At 41.7% G+C, this 12,932-nt stretch overlaps 2 protein-coding genes across 2 annotated transcripts; both read left to right on the top strand.

The window, feature by feature from the left end:
- The first annotated feature begins 82 nt into the window (after positions 1 to 82).
- Positions 83 to 2,189, top strand: LOC145437621 (acyl-coenzyme A thioesterase 1-like). The gene has a single exon (XM_080314902.1). The coding sequence runs from the start codon at positions 165 to 167 to the stop codon at positions 1,419 to 1,421; it is 1,257 nt and encodes a 418-aa protein (XP_080171028.1). The 5' UTR covers positions 83 to 164; the 3' UTR covers positions 1,422 to 2,189.
- Positions 2,190 to 9,176: 6,987 nt separating this feature from the next.
- On the top strand, positions 9,177 to 11,200 carry LOC145437630 (bile acid-CoA:amino acid N-acyltransferase-like). The gene is made up of 2 exons (XM_080314911.1): positions 9,177 to 10,686; positions 10,718 to 11,200. The coding sequence occupies exon 1, from the start codon at positions 9,300 to 9,302 to the stop codon at positions 10,608 to 10,610; it is 1,311 nt and encodes a 436-aa protein (XP_080171037.1). The 5' UTR covers positions 9,177 to 9,299; the 3' UTR covers positions 10,611 to 10,686; positions 10,718 to 11,200.
- The last annotated feature ends 1,732 nt before the right edge of the window (positions 11,201 to 12,932 follow it).

Genomic DNA, 12,932 nt, shown 5'->3' with positions numbered 1-12,932 from the left:
GTCATGCATCACATCACATGTAAAGTAAATATTGTAACAGTCTAGAAACGCTCTTAGGCTGGGCAAATATCCGCAGAAAACAACACAGCCACTCTGGACGCAACTCGTTAGCTATATGTGCAGAATATACGAGATCAGCGCTGTATACGTCGAGTACAGGTAAAATGCATCCTATCATATCCGTGACTCCGAAGGATTGCTTCGCTGATGAGGATGTATCGATCCGCGTGGCCGGGCTAAATTCATATCACAGAGTGACAATTCATGCCGTATTTGAAAGAAGCGATATCGGTCGCTTTGAAAGTTCCGCTAAATACACTGCAAGCAATACCGGTTCGATCGATCTAACTGTTCATCCATCCATTGGCGGTTCTTACACAGGTGTAGAGCCCATGGGTCTTTTCTGGAGCATGAAGTCCTCCGATCAAACGCAGAGCGTGGCTGTAAGGGACGTGGAAACGCCATCAAAAATCGCTATTCGTGTATTCAATTCGCATGCGGATGGAGCGGTTTATTCGGGAAATTTAGCGTTAGCGGAAACAGTGAATTTACGCCGATACAAAGGAATGGGGACTCGCAGAATTCCAGTGAAGTGGAGACGAGTACGTGGAACGTTATTTGCGCCGGCGGGAACTGGGCCTTTCCCGGCAGTGATAGTGCTGAATGGATTGTCGGGCTATACTGAGCATTGGGCTTCAATGCTGGCTTCAAAGGGATTTCTGAGTCTCGGATTGGCGTACTTTGGGTACGACGATCTGCCGCAAACATATTCTGAAATAGATTTGGAATATTTTGAAGAGGCAAAAGATTTTTTGGAAAAATTGCCTGAAACAAAGGCGGTTGGTGTTGGAATATACGGAAGGTCCTTCGGGGCAATGTTAGCGTTAGCTTGTACGACTTACATTCCCGGTTTTAAATGCGCCATTTCTATAAATGGTCCCATATTTGCATACTTGTGTACTTTACGGTACAAAGGTAGGATCTGGCCCGAAGTCCGCGTAAATCATAATAATATATACGAGGAGGATGGCGAGATCGTCACGACAAAAGGAGTCGATGAATATTATGATGATGACGTGGTGGGAAATTCACTGATTGACTTCTCGAAATCGGCCAACTCCTTCTTTATCGTATTTTCAGAAGACGACAAGACGGTCAACACCGAAAAGGCAGTTGTAATGACCAAGCGTCTCATTGATCGCGGTTTCGGAAGATACAGACTGAAAATGTGTCCCGGTACCGGGCACTTTGTGGAACCCCCAAACACCCCATACACAAGGCGTGTATTTTCTAAGAGGCAGAAAAAATTTGTTGCTTTCGGGGGTATTTCAAATATGCATGCTAGAGCTGAAAGGGAGGTTTGGAGGGAAATGCAGGAATATCTGAAACGGGAACTTTCGGCGAGCGACTCCAAATTGTAGGGACTAATCAAAATATTATCTTCATTCTATAACGTGTTATAGTTTTCATGTGCAATATCATTCAGTGATGTTCAAATTCCCTTCGCCATAGCTCGTATATTATCTGAAAAAAGTATGAATACGGCTCCGACCCAAAATTAAAATATCCGGGCAATATCCACCCAGGATCTGGATAAATCCTGCATACTATACTCCATAGTCCAGTGATTCTCAGCCTTTCTGACCTCGTGGCACTCCTTGAAAATGAAAAAACTAGTTCGCGGTACACTAGCACATCGATTATTAACATTTTTTGCATACGGCACCTGCAAACTACCAGAATACTTAGTTGCACCCACAGTCGTAAAGAGGTGGTCTCTGACGAACAACTTTTACCTTTTTGGAGCACTCAAGTAGGCTTTGCTCTGCTTCTAATAAGAAATCACGGTATCTTCTATATCTGCGGAAATGTCACAAATACATCTACGAATGGTTTCATTTGACATTGGAATCGTTTTCAATTCTTGCGCAGCTTTGCTCCCAAATATTCTGGTGCGGTGTTTGCCAATTTTTGAGCTGCCGTTCCTCTGGACAACGAATAAAGTGTAAGCGCCCCCGACACCCCCATCACCAAGCATAAATAAAAACTTTCTCCGTGAGGTTTTGAATTTTTAGCTATTACCTTTGCTACAACATAACTGGCTATAGCTGGGATTTCGTTGAAACGACGGTGTGCGCCCAGATACTATTTCGTAGGATTTGTTTGACAATAAATTCTGCCCGGACAAAGAGGGATTTTCAGGAAAACAACAAATTAGATCAGAACTAAAATTAGAGCATAGGAACATTTGACAAATTAGATTGGAATTAAAATTAGAGCATAGGAACATTTTACAAATTAGATTAGAATTAGAATTATAGCGTAGAAACATCTCACAAATTAGATTAAAATTAGATTGCTGGCATTTCGATCTAATTTAGTGAATTTTCTAATTGTCCAAGTGTGGTATATAATGCATGCCATCATGTCAGTAACACCGAAGGATTGCTTAGTCGATGAGAACGTTTCGATCCTAGTCACCTGGCTAAAAGCACATCACCGAGTGACTATCCATGCCGTTTTTTAAAGAAACGATATCGGCCGTTTTGAGAGTTCCGATAAATATATTGCTAGCAGTACCGGTGCGGTCGACCTAACTATTCAGCCATCCACATGCGGTTCTTACACTGGTGCAGAGTCCATCGGTCTTTTCTGAAGCATGAAACCCTTCGATCAAAACCAGTACGACCTGGAAGGCATGTATTTAAAAGACGCTGAGACGCCGTCAGCAATTGCTATTCGTATATACGATTCGCAAGCAGATGCAGTGTTTGATTCAGGAAACGCCGCGTTATTGGAAACTGTGAATATACGACAATACAAAGGAACTGGTGTTCGCAGAATTCCAGTGAAATGGAAACGAGTGCGTGGTACGTTATTTATGCCGGAAGGAACAGGGCCTTTCCCGACCGTGATAATGCTAAATGGAGGGGAGTGGTTTAAAGAACATCGGGCCTTCCTGCTCGCTTCTAGGTTTTTTTTTGAGTCTCGGATTGGCGTTCTTCAGGTACGATGACTTGCCATAGACATATTACGAGCTTGATTTGGAATATTTTGAAGAAGCTAAAGAGTTTTTGGAAACATTGCCCGAAACTATAAGCCGGTTGATATCGGAATATTTAGTTTATCTCTCGGGGAAGCGCTAGCGTTAGCATGTACGGCCTACATTTTTTAATGTGCCGTTTCTCTAAACGGCCAGATATTTGCGTTCTTTGCTACTTTGCGTTACCAAGGTCGGGCTGGCCGGAAGTCCGCCGAAATCAGAATAATATATACATGGAAAATGGCGATATCGTCTTGACATAAATAGTCGATGATTATTACGATGACGACGTAGTTGGGAATTCGCTGGTTGACCTCTCGAAATCGCAGAAATCATTCTTCATCGTATTTTCCGAAGACGACAAGTACATCTATAGCGAAAAGGCAGCAGTGATGACCAAGCGTCACATTGATCGCTGTATCGGAAAGTACGGACTGATGACGTGTTCCGGTGCAGGGCACCTGATGGAAGCACCGAACACCCCACACAAAAGCCGGATTTATTCCAGGAAGAATAAAAGATATATTGCATTCGGTGGTATTTCAAATATGCATGCTAGCTGAAAAGGAGGTTTGGGCGGAAATCCAAGAATATGTGAAGCGGGAACTTTCGGCAAACGACTCTAATTTGAGGAGACAAACGCGAAATAATATCTGCACTCTCTAATGTGTTATATAGGCCTACTCGTGCAATGTGGCATTATTCATTCGCTGGTGCTCAAATTCCCATTGCCATAGCCTGTATATCGAGTTCATGGACCATTTCAATGATTCCACAGTATCTACTGCTATGCATAGATATATAGCGAGTCCAAATGCACCAATATTCCGCCAGGTCATATGACGTTTGCGGATGAAAACTGTAGACTTGTGATTTCTATTCAACACAAATGTATGGCTATAGGCATATATGTAGTAGCATTGATTAGGTGAGTTTCAACAGCCGACGGGATTGAATCATAAGTTCGATATCCCTGTCATTCAGTGTTCAGACGTCTTGGTCAGAGTGGTCATCGGGTGTTACTGATGTTATAATTTTGTTTCAGATAGGCGAGGCTGTGTGACCAATGAGTCACTATTCTCAGGAGATTCGGTATCCTAAATGAGGGAGCTATGTATTACCAAGTCTATGTATCAGTTTCATTGCGGTCACTGCCCGAAGAAGTTCAATGACTTCTTCACCCCGGAATCAAAATTGCAAAGTACAACACACGCTCGTCCTGGTCGTACAAGGTCCAACTATACCATATAATCAGCATGAAAATGATATCAAGTATGCCGGGCTACGACTATAGAGCGATATTTTGACGACAATCCGGCATTCGTCCACATTCAAGTCAAAATGCATGCATATTCTACTGAATGGATACTAGTCAGAACTTGACATAATCGGACCACGACCTGATATATCGACCTCGCCTCCCGGCGCATGCCACTTCATGTTTATCGCTTGTTCTTTTTATGTTATCTCCTATTACACTTCAGTCATTGTCCATACCTCCTCTTTACATGGCCTAGTCCCTAGGCCCAGATGGGTGTCTGATTTCTGAGACTAGTCCAAGTCGTTTCGACACCCTCCCATCTTTTCATTGTATCGCAGGGGTTCTTAATGTATGGTTCGCGACCCAAACATGGGTCGCGAGGGGTCTAAATTTGGGTCGCGATCGCTGAATGTGTATGTGATATTTCTGAATTTTTGGCTCGTGCAAAAATAATCTTTCTTGGCGCTTCGCGCGATCTCTCTGAGTGATTTTTTATTTTCCAAGAGATCGGCAGTGTTGGGTAATGAGCGACGCGAGCAGAAAAGTGGTTACGCATGAACAAAGAACAATAAACATGGCTCGACTGGGATGTGCAATGTGCATGTGTCCAAATTTTCCGAAGGCACCATTAAGTGAGCTGGGAAAGGACTAAAAAATAATAGTAACTTAAGCAAGAACATACATGTTATTGACAAAACTCATTCTTGAACTTTGAAAACTTTCGCGATTCGCGATTTTTGTGAACCAATGACCACTGATATTAAATAATATACAAATATTATTAATAATACTAATACTAATACTGACGAGCGCGTATTCCAGTAGTACTTCGTAATTTTTTCGAATACAAAGACGAAGAACTGCTTGAATACACGCTTTCTCGTTTGCAATCATTTATCACGTGTATTCTTGTCTACGTGTGCAATTGAACAAATTGCCGGCGTCTATAGTTGAACTTGTTACTCATGCTCACTGCACGTCGAATTAGGTTCTGATTCGTTCGGTCATAACTCATAGTCGGTCGCGAGATGAAAAAGTTTGGGAAGCACATGACTATCGAGGTTAAGTGCGGGATAGGTTAGGACAGTGATCTTCAACCTTTTGTACACCCTTTTAAGGTTTACTCAAAACTTGTACACGACCGTCCACATATTACACCGAATCCGTAGTAATCCTAATCGGAATAGGGACGAGGAAGGCGGCAAGGTACCACAGAAAATAAAAGATAATGCTAAACCTAAATACGCGCATGGCACTTCAATCTCATTACTTGTACTTTTACGTTATCTTCTGTTACATTTATTTCAGTGTGGCTGCCTCTTATTTAAACTTTCCAGGTCAACACTTGTCTTCTTGAAGAATTTACGTATGGTATTATAATATATGTTGCGGCAAAGTGGACGCTGTAACTTGTAATTTATAGCATTTCTGTATGTTGCACTAAAGACAGACGTCGCAAGCTAACTAAAAGGTGTATCAAGAATAGCTTGCGTCGGGCTGGCTTGCATTTCCAATCGAAGTCCGCAAAGCCTTTGGAGAAAGAAATGAATTCCAATTTTGAGGCATACACAAAAAGACACTGTCCAACTTCGCGCTTCAATCAAAATGACTGCCACGAAAAGCTGGCTCGTGAAGTATTGTGAGCACGGGAATGTGGCTTACGGCGCTTATGGAAGCAAAATAAAACTGATTTAGAAGAAAACGGGCATTGATCCGCCTAATCGTGAGAAGATAAGGTGTTGGGCATATTTGGCAAATTGAATTGAAAACTGTAACATTTATCAAATTCTTCGCGACCCACTGGTTGAGAAGAGAGAGAGAGAGCACTGCTCAAATCTAACGTAGCCTGTAGCAGTGCAATCTAAGCCTTTATCTCACCTATCACGTAACATGGTTGCCAGATTGGCCCTTTTTGGAGGCAGTTACCCCCTCCCCCTCAAACAAAATGTTTAGCCCTTTGTTTCGATATTTGGCTCTTTTTGGAAGCAGTTCGCACTTACTATCAAACTAGCTATTTAAATGAATGTCTTTCAGAAATCGAGACTGAAAACTGTTATCAGGATTAGGGACGGTTAGAACGTGAGGTTAGCGTTCGGGTTATGTGAGTGAGCCTCAGAAATATAGAGGTTCACGTTCACAAACGAACCTTGGTAGGTTCTGCACTGTGAACCTTCTAAATATATTACAATTTTCAGTTCATTATTACATCTTTGGTTGAAATTTATTGCATTTCGACTGCGGGCCACTCTATGCATGGCGCTGGCACCATAAAAAAATCGACACTAAACGAGCATGAACCTTGACAATCTCAGAAATTGTACTTGCTTTGTGACAAAAAGTTTGGTCGACATATCTAACTTTCCGTTTGTGAATATTTAGTGACTCTCTTCCTATTAGCTTGACCCGCAATGACACAACATCAAGAGCGAAATACACTACATGTAGTCAGCGAGTGATGCTTATTCAATCAATGAAATTGATATCGCTGTCTGATGTAAAAAATCTAGCAGGCGTAGGGGGTCAATCTTGACTTCATATGTTTATTGTATCATAAAAACCAAATCCGCGCGATTGGGGTGTTGGCTACTGCTGTATAACTGTTAATGGGGTAATATCGGTAACTAAATAGAAACACGTTTTACACTCTGCTTATTATCAACGTCGCCATAATCAGACGCCGAATACTTTGTCCGTCTGGCCTATACCGTTAAGGCGTAAGCTTATATTCCCTTGCAAATCCTCGTCGAAATTGTTGACAAAGCGACGAAAGATGTTGATTTTATGTTATATCATTTAATTGCCCCAGTTGAGTTGATACATTTGGCGACGTTTAAATCGTCAATATGTACTTCAGCATAGTGGCAATATGTGGCCCGAGTAGTCGCTAGGTATCGTGTACATTAGTATACGCTATCACTTCACTGTAATGTAGGGTTGAAATTAGCAATATGACGTCACGTGACGTCATGAGGTTCACGTTCGAGTTCAGACAGAACCTTTCAAAGAGGTGCGCGTTCACACGAACCTGAACCTTTCATAGGTTCACACCATCGATAATTAGGATGTTGTAGGCAGTGTTGTCGCAGAATTTCACATTCGCTATTGGCCAATGCTTCCTCAACATGAATGCTTGTATTGACGCTTACAAGTTATCGTTGCACTTGCACGTGTTATGCAACGTGCGTGTTAGGGTCGAATAGTTTAGTCAGGCTACTTAGGTATATATTGGGCTTCAATGTGTAATTAATTCGTCATAATTGTATAAAGATTTGGCATAATATTAATTTGCTCTGTTGTTCATTGCTGGGAATTTGTGTGATCAAAAATCGTATTTCACTTAAGAAGACGCGTATCTGATTTGGAACATGCATAGTCAGCCGACAGTCCTGCAACAGTATTAACAATATAAATCTGGAATTACCGGTGATTGACGAAAGGGTCTATATGGGTAACATTGCAACGTTAATGTCGTTGATAACGTTATTACGTATCGTTTGATAACGTTGTTAACGCTATTGAACAATTTGGGTGTTTTTACCCAATTTGGCTCATTTTTCGACACTGTTCGACTCTTTTTTCTCAAAGGCTGTAGGGCAACCCTGTCCCGTAACACAAGGTTCCGCGAAACTGGCACGTCTGCCACTTCTGGCATGCGAGGTGATCTGTCATCATTAGGACGATTTTTTAGACATGTCGAAATAAGTCAAAATTTTGTTAAAATTGTAGCGTTAGGTTAAAAATTGTCAAAATTGTTTACAAAGTCTAAATCTTTTTGCAACCTGCATTTCGTTTCATTGGAGATGTTTGCACTGTCGGTGAACTTATCATTTGACATTTTACAGCATGCAGCCTACTTTATAGGCTTACCGTTGTAGACGGTCCATTATCTACTTATTTTGAATCATGAACGGTCAAATGACACAAATAGGTTGACATGGCGTTATACTCAACATACTGCAATATCCCAACTGAAGCGTGAGCATTGGTTCTTATATCAAGAAGCTCATGATGAAAAATTGTGATGTAGACACGATTGTCAGAATGAACAACTCGGTGTGTCACCATATGCGCCCAACTTCAGTGTTGCCTGCCAACAACTGCTGCTGTTGAACGTTCTTTCTCCATTCTTAGCAAGCTACTTGATAGTAAGGAGAGACACTTTCTACCCGAGAATGTAGGAAAGCATCTTTCGTTGTTCTACAACAAATTTTAATTATGTCTACCATGATGCGTGATGTAACTACTGGAATTCTTCATAGGTCTAGATTTCGCTAAAATAAAGTTTTTTCATGCAAACAATTGTCAGTTTTTAAACTCAATTTTGTTTTTCAGGTTCAACTAGTTCGTAGGGACAGACAGCTCCAACCAGAAATGAACATAAGTAGTACAATTCTAACATTATGTACGAAAACACCTAATTTACAAACATGAGGTCACAATTTGGTCAAAATTAAGTTTTTTAAGGTCAAAATATGTCAAAAACATTGATTTTTTTGGTCAAAATCCTCCGTTTTTCAGGTAAAATATCGCCCTAGTCATCACGATTCATGACATGCCAACTATTTTGAAAAACACCTCATATCATTTTCGCCCTTCAACTGTACTTTTGAAAACATATTGACAATTGTCAAATTGAAAGTCATGACGTTGGCAAGACTAGAACCCATCACTTCAACCCCCCGGATTGTACATTGTACATTTTGTACAATCTAGTGAGTACCTAAGCAATGGTAATGGAATGGACATCATTGCATTTTAGCAATCCGAAGTAAAATGCAATTCGTGCTGATCTCTCATCGAGAAAAGTCAAGCCAGTGTCGTTTGCTTTCTGATTACATCGTCGCAATAGCATGAATATTGGTTATATTTGTGCTTTCGCAACGCTCGAGTTCATGCACCACACTACACTGTGAGCAAATATTGTATTAAGTTTATCCTCATAGGCTAGGCAAATACCCGCGGAAACACATATGCTGTGGACGTAAATCGTTGTCTATGTGTAGAATGAACAGTAGCATATACGTAGTCTACGGGACAATGTATCCTATCATATCGGTGACACCGAAGGATTGCTTAGCTGATGAGGATGTATCGATCCGCGTTGCCGGGCTAAAGGCGTATCACAAAGTGACAATTCATGCAGTTTTTGACAGAAACGATACCGGCCGCTTTGAGAGTTCCGCTAAATACACTGCCAGCAGTACCGGTGTGGTCGATCTAGCTATTCAACCATCCATTGGAGGTTCTTACACTGGTGTAGAGCCTATGGGTCTTTTCTGGAGCATGAAAGCCTCTCTTCAAAACAATATCGGTCGGCAAGACATGAATATAAGGGACGTGGAAACACCGTCAGAAGTCGCCATTCGTGTATACGATTCGCACGCAGATGGAGTGTTTGGTTCGGGAATTGAAGTTTTAGCGAAAACTGTGAATATACGCCGATACAAAGGAATAGCTGTTCGCAGAATACCAGTGAAGTGGAAACGAGTACGTGGTACGTTATTCGTTCCGAAAGGAACTGGGCCTTTCCCGACCGTAATAGTGCTGAACGGCAAAGAGACGTTCAAAGAGCATCGGGCCTCTCTGCTGGCTTCACGGGGCTTTTTGAGTCTCAGCTTGGCTGTCTTCGGGTACGACGACCTACCAAAATCATATTCCAAGCTGGATTTGGAATATTTTGAAGAAGCCAAAGAGTTTCTAGAAACATTGCCCGAAACAAGAGCGGTTGGTATTGGAATATACGGTTACTCTCTCGGGGCAACGATAGCGTTAGCTTGTGCTACTTATATTCCCGGTTTTAAATGCGCCGTTGCTGTAGCGGTCCCGATCTTTGCGTACATGACTACTTTACGATACAAAGGTCGGGTCTGGCCAGAAGTCCGCATAAATCATGGCTATATGTACGAGGAGGACGGTGATCTCGTTACTGCAAAATTAGCTGATGATTATTATGATGACGACGTGGTGGGAAACTCGTTGATTGACTTCTCGAAATCGGACAAATCCTTTTTTATCGTATTTTGCGAAGACGACAAGAGTGTCAACACCGAAAAAGCTGTGGTAATGACCAAGCGTCTCATTGATCGCGGTTGCGGGAAGTACACTCTGAAGACGTGTCCCGGTACCGGACACCTGGTACAAACACCGTACACCCCTCACAGAAGGCGCCTTTATTCAGCACAGGCGAAAAAATATGTCGCTTTCGGCGGTATATCAAATATGCATGCTAGAGCTGAAAAGCGAATTTGGGTGGAAATGCAAGAATATCTGAAACGGGAACTTTCGACAAGCAACTCCAAATTGTAGTGACGAACGCGTAATATGGATTGCATTCTAAAGTGTTATACAATTATTCATTTATTCATTTGGCATTTCTGTGCTGGTCGCGACGACTCTTCACATTTCCAGATCAGTCATGCATGACGTTATTCCGTGGTCCAAGTAGGCCGAAGTCTTGCCAGCGTTATTATTACGCATACACTTGTGCACGTAGGCTTGCATCGCTATATAAATCAACAAGCCAGTATCAGCAATACGTATAAATTTAAAAATCTATTCAGTTACATTACTGCCCGGGTAAAACAGGTCCGACAAGAATGACAGAGTGATAGGCGTTGACCTCTTAATTTTCCATACGAATGCTGGATCGATGACGTCACAAAGAGCAGACGTCACAATTGACAAATGAGCCGAATCGCGAGTGTTTGATATCACCAATTACTTGTCGCTTGTATATATGGTGACAAAATTACGATACTATCATGCAGGCGCGTTGCGCGTAGCCAGTCGGCCGCCGGCTGAATTGATTGAATTTGAATTCAAATTTACCAAGGTAGCATCAATGAATTAGGGTTATTACATGCACTTATGCCGATAATACATATCGATCCGATCAACTTCCTCGTGTTGACGAACTCGCCAGTATTATACTCAACACCTCACCACGGCATGCAGTCAAAACATTACTCCCGAGTCCGACTGCAGTCAAAACATTACTCCCGAGTCCGACTGCAGTCAATTAACGAGCTCGCGATATCCCGTGAATACACAAGATATTCTCCAACACGCGCGCCAAACGAATACGCATCTTCGGTGACGGTTGATAAACTAAAGGTACAGGAATTATTTTCACAAATGCGACGAATTCTGTTCAGAACTCTGTTCAGAATTGACACTTGATTTTGGTCTAGTCCACATTAGGAGGAACGAATCGGTGACACCCAATTACGAGAAGGAAAATGGTGCATATCGAGTAAAGAATTTTATGGTAATATGGACTAAAAAGTAGTTATTCCCAGAAGCGAAAATGCAAATGCAAAACCGTTTTATGCAGGTTACATGGAGACTATAGCATAGTTACACAAAAATATAATTAAATTATCGGTGGCCGCACTGCTGTATGTCTTAACTGGAACGGTCCACGAATCGCGATTTAATGATAGCCCAATGTGTGAAATTCCGATATCCGCGTTTACGGTTAAACCTCTTCTATTCCCCACAACGCATACGCAGGGCTAACGTCACATTACGACTAAGACAAAGGGGGCATAGAAATATGCCAAATTCTAACGTCGTTAGAGCCACTGTATTTAATCGCCCAATGATCGGCCGAATACTTTATTTGGAATAACGGGGTTGCTAGAATAGAACACATATGATCAGAAATATAATATAATGTATTATTGTATATATAGACTTGATTATGAAGTACTCTAGTGAAAACAAGGCCATGATTTTGAGGTTACATTTTGGAATCATTTTATCGCCCCGCGATCGTTCTTAATGTTTGAATCCGGCCCGCGACGCATAAGTTGCGTTTGACACACCTGGCCTGCACTTTGTTAATGCCGATCTTGGTACTACTGGTCTTCCACATTTCACGTTTGATCGCTTGATTGGTCCAATTTAGCTCTTGCGGTTGTGATCGGTAGATTTTGCTTCGTTATTGTTCTATCGAAAATTATATCAAAGTCGACAGTGACGACCAGTACAGTTCGTAGTAGAGATAACCTATTTGCTTTATCACTCAGTTGAAGACCACGGCCCCTAAAAAAAACTTACGACCACACTGCTTTACCAGCACGATTCCTTATCATAAAACCAGGGAAACATGCACGAGAATGATCAGTTGATTACGAATATGTGGAAGATTGAAATCTCCCAGTCAGTATTGCTGTGATTCGGAGTTAAATTCCTTTCAATATAGCCAGACATCAGTCGCGTCTCCGCCTGTGTTGTCTTCTCATTCGCAGCGATACACTTTGCGTATCACCTACATCGTCGCTTCTGATTGATCGCGAAATATACCTGTCAAATAGGCAAGGGATGGAGCACTGATGCACCTTACCGGGTGTAGGAATCAAACATTTGCGAACTGTACTAGTCACAGGAGTAGAATTGATCAATGATCATCGTGGTTGCGGAGCCATTGTGTGATATCAAATATGCAAAAAAAATGTTCAAAAAGCTGGTCAGCGAAGAAATATTCCAACACTACGAATTATTACCGAACCGTACATTATGCTATTTTACTCTATATTCGATTAATACTCACGTATTCCGGGCCTTAACATCGAAGATCCGGGCTCTCTCAACTCTCAAATCTTCGCGAAGAAAACGAGATATCCA

This window comes from Botryllus schlosseri, chromosome 4 (assembly GCF_051294905.1).
Source record: "Botryllus schlosseri isolate E-star chromosome 4, Bs_hap1, whole genome shotgun sequence".
NCBI lineage: Eukaryota > Metazoa > Chordata > Ascidiacea > Stolidobranchia > Styelidae > Botryllus > Botryllus schlosseri.
This window is presented reverse-complemented; position numbering and strand designations above follow the sequence as displayed.